At 46.6% G+C, this 27,020-nt stretch overlaps 1 protein-coding gene across 4 annotated transcripts in view; it reads right to left on the bottom strand.

The window, feature by feature from the left end:
* SLC8A1 (solute carrier family 8 member A1) overlaps window positions 1–27,020 on the bottom strand; it is a 92,969-nt gene extending 65,949 nt beyond the window's left edge. For all 4 annotated transcript variants that reach the window (XM_065730922.1, XM_065731091.1, XM_065731008.1 and 1 more), the window contains exons 1-2: window positions 26,978–27,020; window positions 1,301–3,133 (exon numbers count right to left, since the gene is read on the bottom strand). In XM_065730922.1, coding sequence (XP_065586994.1) covers window positions 1,301–3,096 — 1,796 coding nt within the window. In that variant the 5' untranslated portion in view covers window positions 3,097–3,133; window positions 26,978–27,020. The remainder of the gene's footprint in view (window positions 1–1,300; window positions 3,134–26,977) is intronic.

Genomic DNA, 27,020 nt, shown 5'->3' with positions numbered 1-27,020 from the left:
TAACTGGATTCCTGTCTGCTATGATTATTGTTCAGGAGCTATTGTGTGCTCCTGACCCTAGCAGGAACAACATACACATTCTTGGCCTCCAGAATGCTGGAGCTGTGAAGTTCTGCTTAGTTATTTCTGAGAAGTTGAAGCACCATCTGGTTACTAATACCCTTCCTAAAACTTATGAATCACCTTTTTATTTCCTGTTGCTTCGAGGAGTTTTACGATTCTCCTGTTTGAGTCATTCTTCCTGTTCATATGTAGCTAGTATGAATAACGGAGAGAACATATGACTGACTCTCCGTGCTCACTTTTGGGTGATCCCAGCTCCCGAGAGACCAACCGTATGAATTGCAGTATCTGTTTAGGTCTCTCTTGACTCAGCAGTGCCTTTTATCTAGGACTGCTCTGAGTACTATGCAGTGGTTCTGTGCTTCTGTGTCTACTGTTGCCAGGGTCTGGTTGACAGGCACAGACTTCAATACAGGAGGTGTCTGATGTTGGGGCAATGCAACTCCAAGCTTTTGTTCTCCCAAAGCCACAACTGGGCAAGATGATGTCTCTCAAACATACCAAAGGACAAATGGTTTCAGCCATGATTTACTGAGTTAACTGACATTCTCAGCATAACTTGATAAACAAGGCTACAGCACAATCAGTTTTTCCACTAGTCATCTAGCAATACTTGATCAGAATTCAGCCTCTTTTTTCTAATTTGCAAACAGCCAGATATGGCTCCAGTTGCATCCTAACCTTGAAGCTCCTCTGCATGACAATACTTTTTCAGGAAATGCATTTGACAGTCACCCAAGCCCACAGTCTTTAAAAAAGGAGGAGAAAGAAGTGAACTTTTCTAAATCCAGCAGCACTGAAGGAAGAGTGGAAGAGTCTCAGTGAAAGAGACTGAGAGGAACTCAGGCAAGTGGTTGCAGTTATCACAACTCAAACACTTGATTTAGACAGATGACTCCATGGGACTGGAGTATAACAGCAAGTTTGGTGTTCTCTCCTCCACTGTAGAGACAAACCTATAGGGAGCTGCTTGGCTCCTGGATAGGAAGTGTAAGGCTGGCCTTACACACCACTTCTACTCTGCTGCTGGGAGGGTGGAGTGCCCCTGAGTAGGCACAACTCTGACCTGCTAGCAAGGCATGAACACAGCATTTCAGGCTCCCAAAAGCACACAAGAGCACTCAAGGCCTGCTGTAATACACTGGCACCTGCACAACTCCAGTGCAGCTCTGGTAGCCACGTGCATTTAATTTCAGGAGAATGATAGACTGTAAGTACAAATTAAACCTCCACTTACACTATCTCATCATTCTGGAACTCCAGCTCCCCACAGGTGTCTTCAAAGTCTTCTCCTCCACCTTTGGCTGAGCCTTCAATGGTTTTATAGGGCACAATAACATTTCCTCGTGCGCCGGAGGTTCGCAACACTTTCACTTCCATGGTCCCCACACTCTCACTAACATGTGTTACTGGTTCCTCAAAGGTGAATATACCAGCATGGTCATCGTCAAAGATGGTGACGGTGGCAGTAGATGGTGAGCCCAGGCAGGCAAGCGTGGAGACACGACTGGCTTCGAGAATACCCTCATCTGCCTCAGTGCTCACGCGGACGTTGCTGAGATGGACCAGAAAATTCTCATCCTCCTCAAATATGTCATCATCAATTATGCCAACACGGATTTCCTTCTGGGTCTCTCCAGGCTTGAAGACCACTGTCCCTTCAGTGAATTCATAGTCGGAGCCGGCGTTCGCTGTCCCATCCTCTGTCCGGAAGTCAACATACACTGTGTTGGTCAAGTCACCACCCCGACGAATGATGGTCAGGGCAACGGTGCCACAGTTCTCCAGACACTGGTAGGTACCCTGTTCAAAGTACAGCTTGCTGATGGGGTCATTTTCTGCCACTTCACTGTTGACCTCATGCATGCTGACAGCTTTGCGGGCCTGGTCTGCAGCATGTCTCTTCAGGATGTTGCCAGCTCCTGTCATAAGTCGAGTGGCCTGGATGCGATAGAAAGCCCTGCTCTTCTGCTGCTGACTGAGGACCTGGTAGTTGGCCAACTCTATAAGCTGCTCAATTTCCTTGTCAGGGTGCTTTTGTTTCAGCTCCTTCAGGATCCGAGCCATTTCCCTCCTGGCTTCCTCATCATCCTGGTCTTTTTCATCAACCTCCAACACCAGTGTCCCATCTAAAAAGTTCTCCACATGAGAATTAGCAACCTTTCCGTCCATCTCGATATCAGCTTTGGAGGAGGGTCGGTCTCCCTCATGTTCAATGATCATGCCTCTCTGTTTGCCAGCTCGGTATTTCTTGTAGACATATTTGTAAAATAAAAGCCTCCTGTCAGCTATCCAGGCAAACACTACACAGATTGGGAAGAAGAAGAAGGTGAGCAAGCCTTCCCAAACCTCCACAATCCCAGGAGAAGACACAGATAAAATAATGTAAAGCCAAGTGTAGGCAAAGATGCTCCAGGCTGCTGTAACAAAAAACACTCGCAAGTGCTTGATCTTCCTTATTTCTCCATCAGGAACAACATAAACACAGATTGCAATGATGACAAACATATTAAATGCAGCACTCCCCACAATTGTACTTGGCCCCAAGTCCCCTGCTGTGAAGCCATGGCCACACACTTCGATGACAGACAGAAGGATCTCAGGAGCAGATGAGCCCAAGGCCATCAGTGTGAGGTTGGAAACAGTCTCGTTCCAGATCCTCACTGTGGTTTTGCTGGTCTCGCCATTGGGCTTCTTGATGGTTATTTCCCGCTCTTGGGATGTGATGACTTCAATGGAGGACATGAAGCGGTCAGCTATGATGGATACTCCCAGGAACATGTATACCATTGCTACAAAATACACTGTTGCTCGAGCTATTTTGTCACCAAATGAGGGATCTTGGGGTTCCCATATTGGTAAGATCACACCCTTTTTGCAGATGTACGAGCCTGTGCACTCTTCAGACTTGTTTGCAGGCACTTCACTGGGGCTTTCTGCGTGTATGCCGTCTGCATGGAAGAGCAGCACCACCACAATGCTCAGGAGCTGGAAGTTCACCAGGAAGGTGGGTGGGTGAGTTGCTTGCGACATGGCCGCTTCCACTCAGCAGATCCCACACTTTCTCAGCCTGCAGAGACAAAAGGAAAGACACACTGAGGCTGGCCAGAGACAACAGATCTTCCTCTCTATCCATTTTTTTTCCACCTTTCCCAAATGTATAATTAAATTACCCTGTTGCTCAAGACCCATTTAATGAGCCCTAATTGTGGTATGATCACTGCAGTTTTCCATGTACAAATCATGTTTAGTTCAGCTATCTGAACAAGGACTTAATCAGATGCTACCAGTGGGCTGGCACCTACCTCCTTCAGCTATGCTGCTGTTTAATTCCACTTTCTCTCTCTTTCCTGAAAGCCTTTTTTCTTCAGCTATATTTTCTTGCTTTTCATCTGATTAGAATCCATCATTCAACTTAACAGCTAGCAGAGGTATGTTGCATTTCAAGGTTACAGAGCATTTACACACTGGACGTCAGAGTAAGAGTAGAAGATGGCAGGGAGATCTACTAGCCTTCCAACATTTTTTCAGATATCTTTGTAAAGGACGTGTTTTAAAGTCTTTCCTTGCTCACAGTCCTCCCAAGCATCTACTCCATATCCACACAAAGTGAGCTCAAGCCTTGTCAAAACCTTGTTCTTAACAGTACTTTGGTCATAAGGCACACCAGAAGGGCAGTCTTTAATTAATGATTTTGGAGCCATTTCTTCCACAGTGCATCACTTTGCACCTTCCTGAAACTGGAAAGAGACCCATATGTATCCAAGCATGGTTCTCTTGGCATGCTTCAAGAGGAAACCTGTCCTTACACTCTTTTCCCACTAGGTCAGCTTTGCTGGCTTCCCCTGAAAGGGCCTTTCTCACTCCATTTACAACATCAGTCACCAGGCATGACAGCAGTACTTGCCCTTGTCCTGCCTCAGGATTTTCCAGCAGTGTCAGGGAGCTGTTAAAGAGGTTTGCAGTTAGTTAACAGTGCATAAAGCTACAGACCAGATGTCTTTTAAGTAGTGCAAAAACCTGAGCATGCTCAGTGTTAAATTCTCAATTTTACTAGGCAATAAAAGTTATTAAAGCTATATTTTCTTCTCAAGGAGAGCCTTTGTAATACTACATTTCTTCATTCCAAGTTAATTTAATCACACAATAGTTAAAAACATTTCTATGAAGAGAGGAAAATGAGCATGTCAATACCTTTACTTTGCTGGAGACTACAGAAAGCTGAATTAGTTTTGCTCACAAAAAGAACACAACATCCCAGAAACAAAATTAAAAAGAGCAAAACCACAGAAGATTTCAGTTTTTAAAAGGAGGATTATATTTTGAGACCTGCCCATACCAGAGACAGGGGCATTAGCTGGCCAAACCAGCATCTCTGCCATGCCTGGCAGATCTTGCCCCACACATGCCATCTGCCTGGTCTCTGGCCTCTAAACACAGAGGAGGTCCAACAGATCACCGTATCACAGAATCATCTAGGTTGGAAAAGACCTTCAAGATCATCACATCCAACCATCAACCTGACCTACCAAGTCCCATCACTAAGACATATCTCTTAGCACCAGATGTATAGCTGCATGTGGTTGGAGTTACAGACTGGCTGAAGGCTTCACCCAGTGATGGCATCTCAGTTATCACTTGCGACTTGAGTGAGGTGGCAAGGTGCACCTTTCCCCTTTCTTCTTGAGGAGGACTTGTTTCTCAGCACAGCTGGGAGCTAGGCGGGCTCCACACCCAGCACTGCTGACTGCATCCCAGGGAGATGCATTTATCCTCAGCAGGGACGCACCAACACCTACTTAAAGAAGAGTGCCTGATCACCACCACTCATCTCCTTATAATGTCAAAATCATCTCTCCTCTTCAGGGCAGGGGCTTGTTATGCAGGGACAGGCTGCGTACAAATGAAGAACTGTCTGGAGGAGTGAGTACCATCTTGCACCCACACTACAGAATATACTCCTCAAAGAGATGTCTTAACGAGGGATGAATTTCCTCTGCTCAGTTTGCTTTATTGAAGGTTGCTGTAGTAGATAATTGAAATCAAAGAATAATACAGAAAATATATTAAAACAGTTTAATGTAAATGACATCTCCTTGCTGGGAATTGTTGGTCTGTGCCACAGTCCACCCCTTCAGTATTCTTATTAAGTGAAGAAGAGGATACACTGAAAAGGAAGTGAGCAATTCAGAGAGTTAGGTGCTAGGAAGAGATAAGATGAACGAGATGCTATGAAAAGCTCTAACTGCTGAAGTCACAAGTCCCTAATCCCTGTGCACATTCTGCTTCTCAGAATGCAGGCAGCACTTGTCGTTTACAGATCTGAAGTAAAAAGCTGAAAACGTGATGTTTGTAAAGAAGAGTACCTTGTTGCATGCCATTTGGTGGATAGCTAAGCTGAAGCAGAAGTGCTTTCATGATCATTAAAGTTTAGCCAAAGCATGACCCAACATTTGTAATCCTGATTGTGTTTCACGCTGCTTCAAGCCACGTCTTGGAGATGTTTGTTAAAGGGAAACACAGGCTGACTTAATATCTACTCTGTTTATCCCAGATATCTCCTAAGTGCTTCTTTATTGTTAGCATTATTTTAAAATACGCATGCTTAACAAAAAATTAGTACAGGCATAAAGTATTACTTATCTGTGTGGTTCTTCACCATCTCTTTCTAAAGGGTGGTAGTTTAAATGGAAAATTCAAAACATCCACCTGCCCTTGTTTAGTTAATTTTCTCCCTGTGGCAAGTTATATCCTTGTACACGTACAATTATTCAGAGCAACCAGGCATTGTGAAATCCCCTTGGCAAGAAGAGAAAACAGATGGTTCTAGAGAAAATATTATGCTTTGGGTCACTGATTTAGGTCATAAAGAATAGGAGAGTCCCATCACACTTTAGACCAACTCTGTCTTCTTAAAAGGATTTGAGCACCGTAATTCTCAGCCAGAAAACAAAACAAAACAAAAACCAAAAAACCCAAAAGAATCCTACCCAGTAAAGCAGACTAATAAGTCAGTTGAACTTTATTTGCCATCTTCTTCTCTTCCAAATATTCTAATACAAATTTTTTTTTAAATCAAGTCCCATATTTTGTTAAACAGGAGTAACAAAGGCCCAGAGGCTTCTATCTGAGCAATCCATCTTTTTGGACTTCCCATACAGCTCTCCCTGTACAAACAACATTTTTCCCTTAGACTGCAGGGGACAAGAGATTTGGAACTTTTCTGGAGGGCTCAGATGAGTGGAGAAGTTCTGGAGCTTAATAAGGAAAAATACGCCGGCCTTGGCAACGTTCAAGTGGCTTTCTTTGAGTGGTCATGGCATCCCCTAAATTTGCACTGTACGTTCTCCAACATTATGTGGCATAGTCATCGAGAAAGATTCACAAACCGCCTCCTCCAGCCCTCCCCCCCCCCCTCTCCTGGAACCAATACACAATCAATGTTATTAACACCAGACTTCGAAATTATGGAGGGTTAGAAAATGCTTGGCCACGACCTGCTGGTTATGCATATACGACCGGAATCTGACACTCAAAATCTCTCAGAGAAGCAGCTGCTATAAAATTAGCAGTGTTTCTTTATTTGCTCAATCCAAAATAAACAGCTCAGTCCCTGGAGACCCTCTTGCTTAGCATTTGCATGGGGTCTCAGCCCATGGTCACCACGCTGCTGCAGACGCAGTGGTAGGAATATTCCCAGACAAATCATTCATATTATTCTGTAACAAGAAGCAAGGCTACCAGAATGCCAGCCCTCCCTTCGAAGCCAACTTTACTAGCTTTTCATTAAGGTGCCTCAATTGCATTTCCCAGCCAGGCCATCAACAAGAAAAGCAAACGCATGAGCTGGCTGTATGCGTGTGGTGACGAGCCGCAAGCCACCACCCTGGGTCGGCACAGCCCTGCCAATAAGCATTGCCCTTACACCACAGAGCAGACCCAGAGCTCGTTTTCCCCTTGCATTTGGTGCCTGAGGTCTTTCAATTAGAGCTGGAGCTAAATGGGAGAGGCAGCCCCCACCTCAGACTCCCAAAAGCTCCCAAAGCACTAGCAGCTGCTTTTGCACTGTCAGTGGGAAAAGCCAGCAGGAGTGTGTTATCCCTTCATGGCAAGCTCAGCTTCCATCCAAACCCCAGCAAAGGGACATCTGTCCAGCTTTTATTCCATCCTTCAGGGTTGTAAAACCCCAGGAGAGCAGCTTTTTCACAGAGTGAGGCTAAGAGGGTTGCAGAGATATTCGCCTTTCAGATGAAAAAAGGAGCTTGAGTTTTTTTCCCCAGACCTGGGCTTTACAGATTGGTAGCAAAGAACTCATGCTCCTAGCTCGTGCTCCAGCCTGCAGCTCAGAAGAAACCAGCCTTTGGGACCCCTCTTTGATCGTTCCCTGGCAGGAATACTCCTTCAGGTTGGCTGCTTTCTGCATGCAAAGCCAGCCTGAAAGCTGCTCTGAGCTTCAGCTACGCACAGCTTTTCCTTTGCAGCAGCCTCTCCAAATTCCCGTCCCCATCTGGACACTTCATCCCTACCGTATCTACTTTTAGACCCTGCACCCTTGTGTGATGAGGTTTGCGACCAACTGCAACAGACAGCATTCAGAGCACTGGGATAATACTGCTAGCTTGGATGCCTTTGGTATAGGGACTGGGCAAGAAAGGTTGGGTTCATGAGGAAAGAGTGGCTTCACAAAAAGACTTTCCATGGGGAATATTTTTTGAGCGTGTGACAGCAAACATTCTGCAACAGATAGCAACTGTAACCCAGTGGTATTCACACCATTACAGCCAGCACCACAGACAGATGCCCATCTGTGCCTGCCCCACTGTACCATCAGCACGATGGTGGATTTACTGCCAGCTTGTACAGCATCCCCACAGCTGTGCCACCACAGATGGGAGATGGGAGCAGTGCTGTTTGGTACCTGAATTCTTCAGATCCTTGCACCGTTCTCCCATGCTCTCTTGCAAGCAAGCAGCACCTAATAGCCAAATGCAAGCCATTTCCCTTTGGGAAAGCTCTGCACACCTAATCTCCATGCCTAGGACTTGCATCTGTCTTGTTTCCCCATCTCTGAAGGACTAACATCCTTCTCCACCTCCTTCCGACCCTCCCCAGCCATGCTGCATCCTGCACACCTGCACCTTGTTGAAAGCAGCGGTGTGATTTACAGCAGGGCTGCTTGAGCAGACCCTGCACTGGGAAAAGACGTAATGACTGTAGGAGAAAGCACCAACAAATTGTCTGAGCTCTGAGAATCAACCAGGAAATCAGCAAGAAGACTATGTCCAGCTTCCTGAAGCTGAGGGACACAAAAGGGATGCCAACAGCCTGGTTCTGGACACTTCCCTGTGGCATAGCTCCTGCCAGCTGTGATTTTTACCCATCCAAGCAGGAGAAGGAGCCGAATACCATGCTGGCCACACATGAGAACCCCATGGAGGAAAGCTGCTGTGTCCAAATGTGCTGCAGAGTGCGATGTCACTTTAAACGCAGCTTGGAAAGCCCTTGGCTCGCAGCCCTGCTTCTTCTTCTTTCTCCCAGCTCTGCCATGCTGAAGCTGTTGGCATTCCCTGCCCATGACCCTCTGGATCTCCACATCAGGAAAATGATTTCCAGGCCGTCAGCATCCTGATTGCATCAGTACAAAACCCATCAAAACCTTTCCAAATATAGTCAAAGGCACAAGCCCTTTATGAAGCCAGTTGAGTAAAATACACATCAGACCACCCTGTTTTCAGTAGAGGACATTAAAAAGTTAGAATAATTATCAGTCTGTGACTGATTTTTCCAAGTATCCTATCTGTCTCTTGAATACGGCATCCAATCCCCTCCTACAATCTCCCCAGCAACTTTCCAAAATAAACAGATAAATAGAAAAACTGAAGTGGCCCCGATACAAAATTTCAGCCAGATTGGTTGAATTTGGGGACAGCCTGTAGAGAATGAGATTAGGAGTGTTTGTGAGGGAAACTCCAGCTTTGCTTTTTAATGTGTAGAGATCGAGCGGTGAGCTGTCCCTTTTCCCTGTCATACAAAAGCTCAACAAGGAAAATGCCAGGAAATGAGAAGCAAGGGAGAAGTCTTTAATTTTTTTTGTGCTGCGTTGTTGCTGTATTTTTTTTTAACATCTCTCCCCCCCCCCCTCCTCCTTGCTGCTGTCTTCAAACCATTTCTCTATGCTCATAACGCCTTTTTGTCTTTTCTTTATCGTGTGGCATCCTTTCCTGCTGTAAAATGACTGTTCAGTGGATAAAATGCTGTGAACAAGCCTGGAGCTCCTGGGTAGCTTGGAGGAGGAATCATCTACCCGGACATGAGGGCTACCATAGGACAGGAGGAATTAGCAGGCCTGTTGCTCTCCTCGTGCCTGCCTGTGCCCACTCGTCCCTCGAGTTGGCAGCTGTGTGTGGGATGCTCTCCTGGGCTCCACGGCAGGAAGGAGCAGAAGGGAGTGGGGGAAACCTCTCCTGTCCCCAGCTCCACCTGGATTTTAGAACTCCAGATCCCAGGAAAGGCAATCGAGCCTCAGTGCCACCAGGTCATGCCCCGGTGCTGCCAGATTTGCCTCGAGGCAGGGTTAGACACCCCTCCACCCCGCTTTCAGCATCTCCCCAGCATCTCTTTGTAGCAGCAAATCTCATTAGGGAGCCAGGCCTATGAAATCACACTTTCCATGTCTGCCCATCCATTCCCCCCACCCAATTTCAGCTAAATTTTCCAGACGGATAGAGATAACAGAGAAAGACAAGTTCCTCTGAGCTTCCTGAAAATAGCTGGAGAGATTGCAGTCAGTGCTCAGCACTTAGACTGCTCAGCCTGTCCATGGTGCCCCTATCGCTATCATTTGTGTTGACCATGAAGAATTTGGTGATGCTGCTGCCTCGGGCTTTATTACAAGATTTGAATTTCATTAGGATGCTGGATAACAGAGACTTTTCTTCCGTAAGCTAACAGGACATTATGGCACCAAAAACAGAGCAGAAAACCAACATCCGTCCTACACGGAATGCCAGAAAATTGCAACCATGATGGCCCTGAGCAGAGCAGGACACCACCAAAGAAAGGCTAGAACAGCCACAGAAATGGGTGTACCTACACGGCATGAGAGTGGGGATGTGAAACAAGCTCATGCTGCTAACAGCAGTGCCAAGAGAGCAAACCTGTTCAGGCTAGGCAGCCCCAGATCAGCCAATGCTGCCATCTCAGGAGAAATATACAAATAAGACCTCAAACAGCTCAATGAGAGTAGGGTAGAAAGAAGCAGGCAAAATTTCACTGGCTTAGAACTGCTATTTGATGGTGGCATTCAAGGATGTTAGGATGAAAAGCAAGTGCATCCTCAAACATCTTGAGGACAAACCCTCATACGAAGAAAGCTTTGAGCAATGCGTTTCCCAAACTGGGCTTCAGAACTGTTTATATCTCCAGAGAAAAAGAGCTGGTGGGGCACGAGAGGAGTCAGGCCACGAATCAACTTCCCTGGAGAGATGAAGGTGGGGGGGGGGGGGGGGCCTCTGGCTGTACAAATGCTTGGTTGTGCCCCTGTTTGGTTTAAATGTTGGAAGAGGGGCAAAGCCATGATTGAAGAACAAGCTGGAAGGAAAAGCGAGATGGAAACCTTTATCACACGCACCTAAGTGAACACAAATGCCTTTCTTTGGTGATGTCCACTGCCCCAGCTGAAGCCACGGAGCACAGCTGTTTTTTTTCCCCAGCTGCCATCATCACATCGACGCGTGAGCATCGCAGCTTCCCTTTTCTGAATAAAAGCACATCTCTTTCTCTTCATGGTGGTGAGAAAAAAAAAGCACCAGAAAGCCAAAGCAGGAACTGGCAGAGCATGTGGAGAACCCCAACCTCCCCCTAGTCCTGTTCCCATCACCCGCCTCATGGCTTTCCAACATCTGGGACTGGAGAATTGGTTTCGAGCGAGGAAGCACGAGCAAGAGGAGCCCTGAAATCAGCCGCTCGCACCCACACACCCGTGACCTTGTGGTTTTACTACAGCTTTCGTTTCCAGACACCGGTTCTCCCTAGTGCTTGCTGCATTTCTACAACATCTTGGCAGTTTGCTTTCGCCCTGGAGACAGAGCCGAATAGCAAGGTTGCTTAGCATGGCTAGGCGGAGAGGGAAGCAACAAGGCTACGATTAAAGAATTAAACTAGAGATGACGGAAGAGCCCCAGCCATGCTTCCATCTAGACAAAGCCTACGTGATGCGTGCTGCTTCATGCCAGCCCTTCCGAACGCACGCTGCTCGAGAGGAAAACGGGAATTTCGGTGTGGCCGCAGGTGTCTCTGACCGCTCACCTCGGGAAGCCTTTCGAGGCAGAAAACCCCGGGGCTGGCGGAGAGCAGCCCGGCCCGGGTGAGCCCGCAGCACTGCTGGGCGGGTCGCGGATCCCCCCGCGGCAGATGCCCGAAGCCCCCCGGGGGGGGCGGCTCGCCGCATCCCGCTCTCCGCTCCCGCATTCCCGAGTAAGGGGAGGTGCCCCCCACGCCGCCATCGGCCCCTTCTCCTCGCCTCAAGGTACGCGGCCGGCTTGCAAAAAGCATCCCTGGGGCGGGGGGCTGCATCCCCGCTTTCCGCTTCCCCAGCGGCTCCCGCACGGCTCCGGCCACCTCGTCCCCGCCCGGTATAGGGGATCCCCGAATGCGGTAGGGCGGGGACCGGCGGGTCGCAGTGCTTACCTGGCTGTGTGGCGGAGGAGGGGGGAGGACGGCAGCGGGCGCGGCCGGGGCCGGCTCAGCAGCGGAGTGGCATCGTTGCGGGGCGCGGGGCGGCTGCCGGAGCCCCGGTGAGCGGCTGCGGCGGCAGCGGGCGGGAGGGAGGGAGAGGAGAGGGAGGGAGAGATGGAGGGATGGATGGAGGAGCGCACACACGCGCAGCCCCGGGGATGCGCTCAGCCGGCCCGCCCCGCAGGCAGCCTCCCCTCCCTCCACATCCCCCCGCGGAGAAAGCCGCCGTCCCCCCTCCGCGGCTCCAGCCCTCCTCCTCCTCCTGCTGCTGCTGCTGCTGCCGCTGTTGCTGCTGGAAATATTTCCCGATTTCCTCCTCGGAGCGAGGGACTTTGAAAGGCAGGGCTGGCTGCAGACCCACCCCCGGCCGCCCTGCCCGCCTTGCCTTACCCTGCCTTGCCCGGGGCAGCCCTCGGCCCTTCCCTGCTTGCCCCCAGCCCTGCCAGCTCCCGACCCCACAGCCCCAGCCGCCCTTCAGCCTGCCAGAACAAGCCCGACCCCATTTGCACCCTGCAGAGTAAGGGAGCAGCTGGCAAACGCTGCCCACCGCCATCCCCGAATCCCCCCCTGATCTTCCTTATGTCCCTGCTCCCTATATCTTTGGGTTAGGAAGATGGAAATATAGGCAGCAAGTGCCGTGTCTGTCGTAGTCCCCTTTGCTGATGTCTGGAGGCAGAGAGGTCAGGGGTGTCCCAAAGGGCCTGGGTTTGGGGTTCACTCCCTCCATCACATCCCCAGTGTCATGGTGCTGTGAGGTGACAATCAGGGGGTGCCTTGGAAATTTAGTGTCTTGGGAATTTTTTCTACATCTGACCACATCCAGGACAACCTCTGAACTCTCAGAGCCTTCTTTCTTGCAGGGGTTCAATGGAGTTGGGGGGAATCATAGAATCACAGAATATCTCAAGTTGGAAGGGACCCAAGAAGAGAACCATTAGATCACTGAGTCATTAAGGCTGGAAACGATCACTAGGATCATTTAGTATATCTATTTAGGGATCATTGTGTCCAACTCTTGGCTTTACACAGGATGACCTAAAAATCAGTCCGTATGTCTGAGTGTTGTCTAGACCCTTCTTGAATTCTGCCAAATTCAGTGCCATGCCTACAGCCCTGGGCAGCCCATTCCATGCCCACTGCCCTCTGGGGCAGTCTCTGTCCCTAACCCTCGGCTCCCCCTCCCCTGACACAGCTCCATGCCATCCCCAGAGAGCAGAGCTCAGCACTGCCTTCCACTCGATGTGAGGAGCTGCAGTTGCCATGAGGCCTCCCTCAGCTCCTCTGCTCTGAGCAAAACCAGCAGCCTCAGTTCTCCTCACACACTTTGTCCTCCAGACCCTCCTCCATCTACGTAGCCCTCCTTTGGATGCTCTCTAATAGGTCCACATCCTTTTTGTGCTGTGGCACCCAGACTGCACCCAGTGCTGGAGGTGCACAGCGCAGAGGGGACAGTCCCTCCCCTCGCCCGGTGGCAGCATTGGTCCTGGTGCCCCCAGGGTGCAGTTGGCCCTCCTGGTGCCAGGGCACACTGCTGGCACACGTACAACTTGCTGCCAGACAGAGCCCCCCATCCCTTTCAGAGGGGGCTGCTGTCCAGCATCTCACCCCAGCCTGTATGTACAGCCAGGGCTGCCCCTTTCCCCAGAATCTGGCACTGCTCCTGTTAAACTCCATGTGGATGGTGATTGCCCAGCTCTCCAATTTATCTAGATCTATCTGTGAAGCCTCCCCATGCTTGATGGAGTCAACAGTACCTCCCAAATTAATAGTCAGCAAACTTACTCAAAACAGCATCCAAGACATTTATGCAAACACCAAGGAGAACTGGCCCTAAAATGGAGCCCTGGGGAATCCTGCTAGTGACCAGCCATCGGCCTGATGTCACTCCATTTACTGTAACCCTTGGGGCCTGAGCCACCAGACAATTGCTCACCCATTGCTTATATTTTTGTCTACCTCTATGATGGGCGTTTTGTCCAGAAGGATACTGTGAGAAACACTATCAAAAGCTTTACTGAAATCCAGAAAGATACCATCAACTGGCTTCCCTTGCTCAACTAGATAGATGACTGTGGGAGATCCTGCAGGAAGCCAGCAGCTCCAGAGAACTCAGCCAACGTGGACTCACTGCACCTCCAGTTGACCCAAGAGTGGGCAGTTCCCCTCCTGCAATGCCTGAATGGCTCCCCCACCCTGTGCTGGCACCAGCAAGGAGCAGATGAACCCATTGTCCTGCCCTCCGGGAAAAACTCCATAGCTTTAACTACTTAAACTAGGACCAAAGCTAATGACCCACACTCTGGTAGCTGCAAGTACCCAGTGACCTTGAGCAGCCCTGTGCTTAGGCCCTTGGGTCCAGTGTGAACCCTGCAGAAGCAGAGCCACCATCCCAGTTCCTGCACCTTTCTACACCTTCTTCTCTCACTTGGTCAGCCATGGGTGCAGTTTATGTCATCACTGGCAGGATAGAAAGCTAGAAGTTTTTCTTCAGATTTCGTTCGTGCTTTTCTTTCTTCCTTCACTTTTTTTTTTCCGTGAGGAGGATAAGATTTCTGCATCACCATTTTCCCCAGTGGGGATAGGAAACCACATTTCTCTGGTTGGGATCTGGTGTAAGACACGGATAGCATCACAAAACCCATTTGAAAAGATCTTTGTGATGAACTGACCAACAACAAACCAATGAGTTGTTGCAAGTGTTGCTACAGTTATTGGTATGCAGTTCTGGTTTCACTTTAAGAACTTATTGCCTACACACTAGATGAAAAACAATTCCAAATACTTTGGTTTAGGGGACACTCTTTTGTGCCCAGTAGTTGGATCTGGTTTGGTAGCAGCTGCTGGGTGTAAGGCTCTGTGTAAGCTGGCACAAGCTGCATGAGCTGAGGCAAGTGGCTCCCTTGCAGCAAACACAATCCCTGCTGATGCTCTTCACCCTGCATGCTGAAATCTAATCGGTGCAACAGTAAGCAGTAGAACTCAGATTTTAATTAGCTGTCAGCTGTGAAATTCTCCCTAAAGCTCCTGTTTCTCTCGGTTATATTGCTGACCTACTTCCCAGCTCTATCACTGGATATGGTACACAGCTCCTCTGGAGCAAGGAGACATTAACTTGGTGCACACTGCTAACTGCTGGACTGCTCACTCAAGAGCCAGGCATGTCCCCAGCCTGCCTCTGCCTGCCTTTCAACAGACTCCTTCCTCTCTCCCTGGCTGGTCCAGCTGAGAGATCTTTTTGTGACATCAGAGGAATGGGGGAATGAAGAAAACCAAAGTCTGTCAGCATCATAGTGATGCTCATTAGCCCGTACAAACGTGCCCTTTGTGTCACCCAGCCTGAACTGCATGGAGGCAGGAAAGGTGAAACCAAAGATGTAGCATTATTTCACCCGTACCAGTGAGCTACCTTCATCTGTGTGAAAAGTGCCTGTCTAGGAAGGCCATGAGGCTGATAGAAGAAGATGTTTCTTATTCTTCAGCCCCTCACACAGTTCTTTCCAGGCACATCCAGACCTTTGCCTTTCAAAACTGCCATGTAAAATGTGGAGCTGGGCTGGGGAAGAGAGAGCATAACCTGAGGGGTAGCTATCTTTCTTCCCTGCCTCTCTTTGCAGCCATGCAAGTGAACACCTACCACTGCAAACACACTTACAACCACTAATTAGCAGTCTCAAAATCATGGAGATTCTCGTGCCGATGCTAAGGAATGGTTCATTCATTCATTCATTCACACACACCCACAGCTCTTTCCGACAGCAGCCTGCACCTCCCTCCAATTGCTGGAGGAGGTTTCTGGATACTGGCTACACATGCAGAGTAGAAAGACAATTCCTCCCTGCAAATAAAGGAGTTAGTGAACTGTGGAGTCTGCAGGACAACATGGTGCAGGCCAATTCTCTGCTCAGTGCTTTGTGAAGGCACCTGAGCTCTTGTATGCTTTGAAGGAGTGAGACAAAAACATCCAGATTTTTCTTGAATATAAAAATCTTACCCCAAAATTCCCTATAAATGAGACATTTCTGAGCAGCTGTTCCACCCTTTTCTGGCCTTGTCTGGAGCATCTCAGTGAGACGTATTAGTTTCAGCTCTCTTTTTGGGTCCAGGTAATGCTGGAGTATAACTAGTGAGCCTTCAACGGCTAGTGCTTAGTCATTTCTGTCCACGTGTTCCTTGAGTCCCTCAGGAGGTGCCAGGGAGATCCTGCAGGAGCAGATGGGATGTCACCTCTGGCTTGCCATCCATCTGTCGTCACTCCTCTCTGCAGCAAGCTTGAGCGTGCGCCCACTGAACCTTCCCTTGGCTCTCCTCTGCCTGTTCTTGGCAGAGTCCTGGACATCCCTGTGAGTTGTGTTTCCAGAAAAGACATTTCCTAGTCGTAGTTTCCAGAAATTTGAACGTTCGCTTTCAGTCTCACCTTCACACTTGCTTTTGCTGGTTGGAGGATAAATCAGCGTTTAGAGATAAGATGGGTAGAATGGGGCACGACAGGGAACAGGAAGGGGAGTCCTTTGTGCTGTACCTCATACACTTTTGTTTGAGCCCTCCAGGCAATGCCTGCCTAGCTGTTTCCCAGCATATGGCGCAGTCTGAGTCCTGATGGTCCCAGGGAGGTCTGAACACATGGCAGGGGTCCATTGACCTGACTGAGCCCTTGGATGTGGAAACCTGCCATGTGGCTGGACAGAAAGCAGAACTTGTTGTAGGGCACAGATTTAGGGGCTGCACATATTTTGCAAACATCTAGTGTGCAAAACCAGATGCATGCTTTGATCACAGCCTCAGAATCTCGCTTTTTTGGGGGTAGAAACTCTAAAGCCTTCTGGCAGCTGTCATTTGTCTCAACAGCACCAGCATCTCACTGTTGTATTTGTTCCACAGGCCAAAACCGCCTCCTAGCCTGAGTCACTGTAAAATGAAGGACCAGATGTCCCCTGCTTGACTGCCTGTCCCTTAGTATCTTTTCCCACAAAAAAAAAAAAAAAGAGTTTTGTTTTGCTGTTGCAAAACTGCAGAATACAGGAACTAAAAATGCAGATGCAAGGCAAGGTCAATCCAAAAGTGTTTCTCAGTGAAGGCAATAGCCCAGGAACTCTGCCTCCAGAGGAGGCTCCTGGAAGGGGCTGCAGAGCTGCACTATGCCAGATGGGACTTCAAGCACTGAGCAAGACCTGGAAAGCCATGGACTGCCAATTGAAGACTGCATGATGTTTCCTCAGCAGCTCCAGTGTCACACGAGGCCATATCCGTCATTTGATCTTAGTGTGATGCTCCCATGGCTATCAGTGGGAGAGCAAGGGCAAATCAGATGTAGTGCATAGCTCTGGCTGTGGCCCCTGGTTGTGAAGGTAATTTGGCCTCTTCAGCACCATCTGTTTGCCAGCCCTGAGCTCGGCTGTGTACTCCAGAGAAAAGAGACCTTTTCATTAAAAGTGAAGAGTGACTGACCTCAACTGCAACAAAGCACCGTCTTTATATTTTATTTATATATTCCATGCCAAGAAAGCTGCTGGATCACCTCTCAAAAACCAAGCCCATTAGACAAGAGGATGAGACATGACATCTCTTAAAGGAGAACTTGTATGAATGGGTTCTAACCTATGCTGCACTAGCAGGGGGTCCTGAGATGCAAGTCTAGGGAATGGGGATTGCTATTGGTATATGATTTTGCTGTTTCAGGGAAATTTTCTCTCTTTTGCACTCCTGAAGATGCATGGATGAGAAATGCCCAACTTCTTTGCACTGTGCTTCATGTTCTAAATGTAATTAAAGCCCTGCACATGAAAAACATGCAAACAAAGAAACCAGATTTAACTTCCTGATAACATAATGATCTTTCTTTCTTTCTTTCTTTCTTTCTTTCTTTCTTTCTTTCTTTCTTTCTTTCTTTCTTTCTTTCTTTCTTTCTTTCTTTCTTTCTTTCTTTCTTTCTTTCTTTCTTTCTTTCTTTCTTTCTTTCTTTCTTTCTTTCTTTCTTTCTTTCTTTCTTTCTTTCTTTCTTTCTTTCTTTCTTTCTTTCTTTCTTTCTTTCTTTCTTTCTTTCTTTCTTTCTTTCTTTCTTTCTTTCTTTCTTTCTTTTTTCTGGAGGATTTTGGAGAAATGAAACTCCACTATTTCTGAGACTTTGTTCTCCATTTCAAATTCCCTGTGATGCCATGTGCCAGCCTGCTCCCCAAGTGGAATTTCAAACAACCTCCTCAGAGCTGCTTGGAGCTGAAGAGCTTTCTAGATTGCATGACACTTTAAAACTGGGAGATAGTACTTTGTCATCTGTATCAAGGTTAGAAGATCCCAGGTCTGTTGTGAAAATCTACTCCTATGGGAAACTGTGCTTCTGGCAAAGCAGTTTGGGTTGTGAGGCTGCATTCCTGGGTTTGAAAATGCAGGAGGGACATGGGTGTGTGTGTGAAGGCACGCATGCGTGCAGATGCTTCCTAATTCAGATTGTGCAAGACCTAGCTTCTTCCCTCTGCACTTCTGCTTATTCAGACAACTCTTTTGTGTGGGTGCTCCCATTTCTTCAATGTGTGTGACAATTTCCTGCACATAGCTGTAGATCTGAGAACACAAGTTGCTGCAATGTTTTTATTTAGGTGCAGGATTGGGTTGATAGAACAGAGCAGAGACTTGGGGATTCACACACACCTTGGCTCTGAATCAGAACTACTGCTCCACACCCTGCCTCACCAGGGCTTTTCTCCTCCATTTATCTCTCTTCCACGTGGTTCACACACACTAAGAAAGCTTCTGGATCCCACACCTTCAAGATATCAGCGTGGTATTTCTGGTATATGTGCAGAGCTGCTAACAATATCTGGTATTTTATTTACACTGGTAGACTACAGATTTAACAGCTGTATTTACATGGTCAGTGGCATCAGGAAGGTGGGAATAAATGAGAGAAATGAGAGTCCCAGAAGACATGATCCCAGAGGAAATACTGAAGGAATGCAGACCATCAAGTCTAGAGAAGACACAAACTCATAAATCTGAAGGAATAGATGTTTCTCACTCCTACTGTCAATAAGATAAGAAGTCAGGAGGTTAATCTTCAGCTAGGGAAACTGAAGTTTGATGCAAGGAAAAACTTTCTAACCATGAGAGCAATGGTGTGGGTTGCTGGATTGTCTGCAGAGAGTGAGAAGTCTGCGTCATGGAAAGCTTTTAAGATCAAATGTGCAAACCTCTTTTGAGCTCAGATCAGGTGTCAGCAGCCCAGCTCTCAGCATCATTTCATAAAGGTGATGAGCAGATGAACAATCAGGAGACATGCATCATTTACCTCTCTTAGCAACCTCTCCTGATCATTTTTGTGCTTAAAGCTTTCCCAGATGCTCTCAGGAGCAGATGACGCAGAAAGAGTTGTTTTGTGAATATCTGTCCGGCCTCAAATCCTTCTCAAATCCTTCACTCTCTCTCCTGTCCTCCTGACAGCTACAGGTGTGCAGACAAATTCTCTGCCCAAGCTGTGGCGTAAAGAATGGCTGGATGTTCCCCAGAGGAGAAAGTAAAGCCCATGCATGCAGGTGACTAACCTAAGGCATGTCACAATGAAATGGCTTGAGAAGCTATCAGACCCTACTGAGAATAAACAGAGGAACAATGTCTATGCAGCTGACTATCCCTGTCCAGTAGCTACGCTAACTAGACAGCAGCATGAAAAATAGCAGAGAAGAGAAACATCGAGTGTAACAAAAGCAGACCACCAGCTTAACTGTTGACAGAAGTAGAAATTACCAAGGCAACCATATCATGAATAACAAACAAGCGTAGAGGATCAGCAGCCCAGGGCCAGAGAGGAAAGACTAAGTATGTATGGTGGAGGAGCTGAGCTTGGTAAAGAGGCAGAACCTGGGAAGAATCAAAGGGGCAAAACAAGAATATCAAATAAAACATTATGAATGAGCTATGCGTCATCCAGGCCAGAGGTCAGCCAGGCCTTTCTCTAGCTCTTTGCAGAGCCCAACAAACTGTGTTGAGGGCTTTGGGAGGGCAGAATTGTCTTGAGTGGAGTGCTTGCACGAGTCACAGTCAAAAAAGCAGGGACATGCGTCACATGAAATCCCCTCCAAAGACAAGACAAGCTACAAGTCAGGATGTAGGCGGGGAGTTAGCATGGTGAACATTAGCTTTATTAAGGTTAAGGGCTTCAAACTTGTCTTGTTTTTTGATTTTCTGTAGGCTGCATACATCAAGGCACGTTTCAAGATAATCATACTGTCTATTTCAAAGAGAAGAATGTTAAAATTGGGTACGTTTTCATCAACAGGGACAGAAAATGTCTAGGAAACATGAGTAGTGGCACATCTTGAAATGCTTACAAACTTGTCCTGTTTTGTAGCATTCCTTTAGGTTTGTGCATCAAAGTATGCTTTAAAAATAGTCTGCCTGGTTATTTTTAAGGTATGAATGTTTAAATTAGATATCTTTACATTGCCAAAGGCCAAAGGTTTTCTAGTGTACCATCAGAGAGGTGCATCTTCAGGCATTTTAACACATACCAGGCGTACTTGGAGGCTTACCCTGACCTCTAAAAATTCAAGGACTGTGACCATATTGTGGATCTTCAGGTGAGTCTTTGGGGATTTAAAATGGAGATTTTCAAGCAGCTACAAAAAGAATGATTAATTGTTAGGAAGTACTCATGATTTGTCCTGAACTTCTCAGTGACTGGTTGCTAAACAGACAGACAATTGCTCACTAAGCAGATTTTCACTGGTAGCCAGTACAAAGCCTTTTCCTTTTTGATAAGGAAACATGCAAGATCTATATATGCTTTTCTCCTCCCTATGATAACAGCTTCATTCATACTCACAGCAGAGAACCTTCAAGATTAACTCTTTCATTTAGGTTCAGATGCAGACCTGTCATAATTCAGGGGAATTATGAAGTTATCAGCACAGTTCTAAAGTGCTCCAATATTGGTTGCTGTTGTTCTTAAGAATTTACTTCAAATCAAATCAGATCAAGTGAAAGGGAAAATGTCTCAACTGTGGAGAGATGCTTCTTGAAGCATTTCTTTTCCACAATCAGTAGCAAAGTTTTTAAAATCGAGAGAATGCATTTGCTTTCCCTGTTCTGTGGAGTGGGTCCAGTGTAGAATGTGTCAGCAGCACAAACTCAGGACATCACACAAGGTCTACTGTGGTGCTGGGACTGTTTTACTTTTTTATGTTAAATCTTTGCGTAATATAGCGAGAGTGCAAGAAGGGCACATTTCACAGGTGTACATCTGTATTTGTTCAGTATTTTGCCCACAGATTAACACTACAGTAAGATTTGGGAGACCTGCTAGAATGCTTCCACAAAGATTTGGTTAGGCTGCAGTTTTGAAAGACGTGCAGGGAGGTGAATGCTAAGAAGTTAAACCTATATTAGCTCCTCGATCAGGATGTTGCTTCTGGCTTGTGCCAGAGCATTGGTATAACATGTGGCTAACATCTGAAAGCTATCACAGCAGTCAGCAAAGCAGCTGTAAACATCACTGTTCTGGCTGGTCTATAGAAATGAAGACCCACTTATCCTGCTCAAATTGGGGCAACCCTGAGCATCTGTCTTGCTTCTGAATCAGGCACTTACCCTGGACAGAAAATACTTTCAGAGCCATTCTTTGAAGAGCTAAGCTCCAAAAGAGCAGCCTAAATCCAGGAGGTCATCTTGGAACAATATTTGGCTGGCCAAAGTGACTTAACGTGCTGTAAGGGACCATATGGAATAAGTTATGCTGGAGTAAAACAAACACTTGTCTCTCACATCCAGTGTTATTGTTAGCAACTTATTTGACCGAGCGTATTTCTCAGCAGAGACAATGACTCACTGAATAACAGGATAATACCACGAATCGCTAGCATGTTGTGGTCTGTGGCCACAGGAAGGGTTTTACTTTTACTGTATACATGTTGGCAGTTTCAGCACACTAGCAGCAAATCCAAATGTTTATTGCTGCAATCTAGTGCAGAAGCACAAGATCTCTGATTGGAGCCTTTCTGTAAGCCAAAAAGAAAGCATGGGGGCATTTGTAATGTCACGCTTGCCAAACTGCAGCAAAAGCAAAGAGCTGAGAATTAGTTGACAGAAGAGATGTCACCTTTACTTTGCTTTGCTTCCTTATCCCATTGTTTGGATACGTTGATCACTGGAGCTGGGAACTAGCATGAGAGCAGGCTGTCCCAAAGAGATGGACTCTGTGGTCCCCATCTAGAGCTTCAACCTTGCTGCAGGTTGCTAATTTTGGACATGTATCTCAAAGCACGTTGATTAGAAAGGATGAAGAGATTGCAGGGTGAGAGATAAGACTGGTCATCAAATCACAGTCCAATCATGTGGTAGAAGTGCACCTCAAAGCAGAGAAGAAAGCAAAAGGGAAGCAGCTGTTGTGCAGAGGTTTTCAAGTGGAACTCAAGGAAACCTCAGTGGGAGGATAGAAAGGCAGCAGCTTTGCAGGACGCTTTCCTGCACTTAATGTATTTTGTTATTTATCCATTTTCACATTTTCATTTAGCTCCCTGCTTTTGCTTATGTAAGAGGAAAAAGGAAAACAAGCCAAGTCGATGTTCCAGTGAGAGGAAGGACAGTTCTCTGAAAGGGCAGGAAATGGTGTGTGCTGGTGTCATGCAGGATTAGCCTGCAAACTCCAGGGCATGCTGTGGTCTGTGGGACAACCTGGGAAGCATCCCAGGGACAAAACCTCTGCTGAAACTTTCTGAACAGGATGGAAGGGCTTGAAAACACTGGGAGACTGAGGAGAGGAAAAGGGTTTGCACCTCATCCCATATAGCATATTCCCATGGGAATTAAAGCAATCCAAACACTGAAGCATCCAGTCCAATGTGGAAAAATCTGTACTCAAACAGAACTCTTTGACAGAAGAAGCTCTTTGTCTTCCTTGGATATTCACAGAAAAGCCATTAATAATCATTAAGCAGAGTCGAGCCCAACCCAGTCTTAGGCATGTGCCTCCTGCTGTACCTTTGCTGAAATGTTGGCATTTTCCTGAAGCTCAGTTCTGTGAGTGCTTTCCCTTCTTCCTCTGCCCTCATTTCTACACAAATAAACGGATGTGGAGCTTTCCAGAGTGCAATGCACAGCTCTTCTATGTTCATACGTCTGGAAAAGGCCCAGATGGAGAGATCAGAAACTGAAACCTGCAGTTTATGTTAGCAGTGCCGTAGTTCTACATTCCAGGGATTTGGGAAAGATCCTAAGAGCTAGCATCCCAAACTCAGAAGGAAGTTTAGCATTAAGTGGAAAAGAAATCCAAATATGTTGAAGTATGGAACCTAAAACAAATTCAGCTTTGTCCTGCAGTGACCCCCATGCAGTAAGAATACAATTATGATTAAATCACAGGAATGGTTGGAGCCCTAGATAAGAATAAACCGAGTTTTGAAGGCCTCCAGACATACTGCACTGATTTTCCATGTTTTCTTCCAATGTAGTGCCAGAATAACACAGAGGTCCTTAAAGAATCAATTAAAACCCAAGTGTCAACTCAGAAATTTCCTGATTTACTTGTAAATTGGCAGAAAACAGCACCACTGCTTAAGGCTGTCATTTTTCTGCCTCCCCTTGTAGCAGCACATGGAAGATTGGAAGATGACAGGTGATGCTTACAAAATCTCCCACTGTTTGTAGGATTAAATATTTGGTGACAGCAAGGTCCTCTCCAGCACACATGGCTTGGACCATTTCCAGACAAATGCCTTTCACCATGCAGGTGTATGAGCATGTTTTCTTTGTATTTGTCTGTGCTCTCCTTCCTTGTGATTAACTGAGATCTCCCCCATCCCTTTCTGGGAAAATCCCTCTGTGCATCTTAGATAGCAAAATGACTGCCTCTGACCTTGAATGCTTTAACCTCAAAACTGAACTTTTTAGGTAACACAACTCTGTATTCATGCCATTTTTTCTTCCCTACACTTGTAAAGAGGCTTTCTATTTGCACTGGATGCCTTGCCTGCAAATCCCTGTCCCTGTGTTCCCCTTGTATGAGCGCAATTCTGCAGCACCATGGCTCAGTATGCTAGCAAGATCCTAAGTACCTGAAAACTCAGTACCACGCAGAACTGTCTTGTAAGAACAAGTCTGCATTAAAGGCAACTCATGTCATGGGAGTTTGCGAGTAGTTTGTGTCTGTAAGTGACTAAAAATGACAACTGGAAAGTTATTTACTCATCTCTTCACAATGGGCATTAGGTTATTATACAGTGAAGTTTTGTAAAGAAGAAAAAGCTTGTGAAGCTGGATAGCACACAATTTAACACCATGACACAAAAATAGCAGCAGCTTCTCTAAAGCACTGGCACATAAATGTACTTCTAAGTCCTGTATGAAATGCTGTGCTTATTCAAAAGGGTCATGGCCACATGCACATGAAGGATACTGAGTGGCTTTGTGTGGTCAGCTGTACCAGGTGGCAAGCATAGGACACACTGCAGTGTCTACATGTGGTGTCCACAGCCTGCGAAGTCAAACTTTTCCCCTAATGCCATTCATCTTGGAAAACTGCCTGTGTTCATGAGTCCCCTAGTGAAACTGTCCCAGTTGCTGTCCCACATCTTGAATGTGTAGAGAAGAGAGAAAGAGATCATGTTCTGGGCACAAGAAAACTGAAGAAGATAGCTGCACTTTCTCACAAGATTTTTGAGGCACGACATTCTTCAGACATCAGTTTTTTGGTTAAACCAGAGGCAAAGCCATCCTGTAAAGGAACATTGTAAAACACTTCCTGACTTTCTGTGGTATGTCCCGAATGGGGAATGGTCGTCCCTCTCCTTATGGGCTGGATGTGACACATCCTACAAACCCTTTTTCCTAGAACAAAGGCAATAAAAAGTATCTGGCTAGGGAAGCAAATCAATGTGTCAGAGCATCCCCAGAATCTGCTCCAATCTTCTGACTCATTAAGACAGAGATGGTTTCCAAACTCCATCATTCAGGAATCATCATAAAAATATTGAAGTCATTGAAGGGAGGAGGATGTACGCTTGGACTGATGCAAGCCAGAGCCAGTTTGCAAAATCTTTGCTGAGTGACTTCATGGCATAGCCCTCCATGTGAGTTATTTTGAGGACTGCCTCTTCTTGGGCATACTACACAGTACAAATGTGGCTGTCCCTTCCCACAAGCAATTATGCATTCAGAACTAGGCCAAAGCAACCTCACTTGCTCCTGGTGCCACCAGAGTTGAGATAGCTTTCCCTTCCCCCAGCACCATCATGGACTGCCACCGAGTGTGGCTTTGCCTTTGATGCCTCACTCAGTGGGTTTTGTGCCTGAGCTCAGCTCAGCATCCAGCGGGACCGCTTGCTGTGACTTGCTGCTTGTTAAAGGCTGGCTAGTGATATAACTGCAAAGGTAATTTGATTGTTTATATTCGCGCCCAGGGTCTTGGAGTGATATCCTGCCAGCTTTGCACAAGAGACCAAACAAACACCAGCAATGCCATAATTGACAGTAAATGTTTATAACAGCTAGTATGCTGATAATAATAATAATAAACCTTAGGGATAAAACAGTCCGTATGGTATCGCTGCTGATGGAGGGGGACACAAAGAAGAGGTCATCTGCAAGGTCCTGGTGCAGCTCTGCCCAATGGCAATGGAAGCAATCCCAGTAAGTGAGGAGTATAGGAGTGTCCTTTCATTGTAATAGCAGCATAAAGGGTTGTTTACTAGTGGCTCGATAGCAATTAAAAAGCTATTGGCCCCGTTTAGTTTAGGATTAATTTCTGTGCTCTCATTTCTATAGAAAGGCGGTATGTGCTTGAAAGGTACTTATAAAAAATAGAAGTTTGTCTGGCACAGACAAATCTCAGCTGCAGCCCAATTGTGAATATTTCCAGCACATGAGAAGAAACCAGGCAAGGGGAAGATAAGCAGCTCAGTGAGTGTGAAAGCCAGACTTGTGGGAACGTCCATAGAAATGCTTGCTAAATAAGGGGAAACCAGGGCTGCACTCACAGACCCTCTCGGCAGCAGACTTTACTACGGAGTTTCAAGTGAACGCTCCCATTATGTTCTCCTTATGTAACAACAAGGGAAAGCATTTTCATTCATGAATGGAAATGCTTATGACATTTGTGGTCTAGTAATTTCCCTTTATGATCATCTGTCATCGTATCTCTGGAAATCTCTGACAATTTCAGTCATATTCCTGATATTATGCTCTGTTCTTTCTGTATAATTTCACTTCACCTGCTCTAGTGTTTTTTCCAGTCTATCAACCATCTGAAAAATGAGAAAGCTTTACCTAGCACTTTGCAGTGAGAGCATGAAAACCGCGTTTTAACACCTGAAAGCACATGAGCCGATGTACAGATGCTATTCTGTAGCATTTAAAGAAAAATCTTGTGTTAAACAGTTACTGCCCCAAACCAAGAAGATCTCAAGCCAAAGCTACAGAAGGATGATTGGATTTTGGTTTTGGGTTTTTGTTTTGGTGTGTGTGTTCCGTTTAACAAAACACTTAAGCGGAGAAAGCATTATGCCTTCGTGGTTTTTTTTGCCAATGCCCAGCTCAAAGAGCTAACCTATTTCCCTGTGAGTTTGAAGGAGAGCAACTACTTCTGTGCTTTGGAAATAGTCACAATCATGCACAGCTGTTTTCACCGGGGTCGACTTCCACCATGCTGTAATGACAGTTCAAGCCATACCAAAAATCCTCACACAGGATGTAATCAACCTCAGATCTGGAGAGAAACATTGAGAAACTGCCTCTGTGTGCCAAGAAAAACAGCAGCCGTTTACAACATGCTTTTCCTAATGTCCACTCAGCTCAACCCGCACGTCAAACTGGATGTCTCAAAGCGAAAGTAAGGCAGACCAGGGGAGAAAAGCCCCTTGCCTATTTTGAAGCATTTTCTAAACAGTAACACGGCAGGGCTCAGGCACTGGGAACCACCTCTGATCTCTCCTACTCTGCATCGAAGCTCTGGCATGGGGCATCCTGAAAGCCTGCATCATGAGTGATAAAATGCTTGTTTTCCAAGAATTTTTTTTTGCCTCTTTCAGACACTTGGAAAGATTCTGTCCTTCCAGCAACAAAGCTGTTACATGTCATGTTCCTTGCTACATTGCTAGAGGAGCCAGCCCACAGCAGCAGATTTACGGGTTTCCTCAGGATGCCGCATTAACAAAACCCTCATTATTCCCGAGAAACGCTTGGATCCGTTTTCACTTACCCCAGCTGAGTCTCAGCAGTTGTGGATACAGCAGAATGGAAAA

The sequence above is a fragment of the Cyrtonyx montezumae genome, unplaced genomic scaffold (genome assembly GCF_038088225.1).
Source record: "Cyrtonyx montezumae isolate F1298 unplaced genomic scaffold, pur_monq_1.0 scaffold_0, whole genome shotgun sequence".
NCBI classification, from domain to species: domain Eukaryota; kingdom Metazoa; phylum Chordata; class Aves; order Galliformes; family Odontophoridae; genus Cyrtonyx; species Cyrtonyx montezumae.
This window is presented reverse-complemented; position numbering and strand designations above follow the sequence as displayed.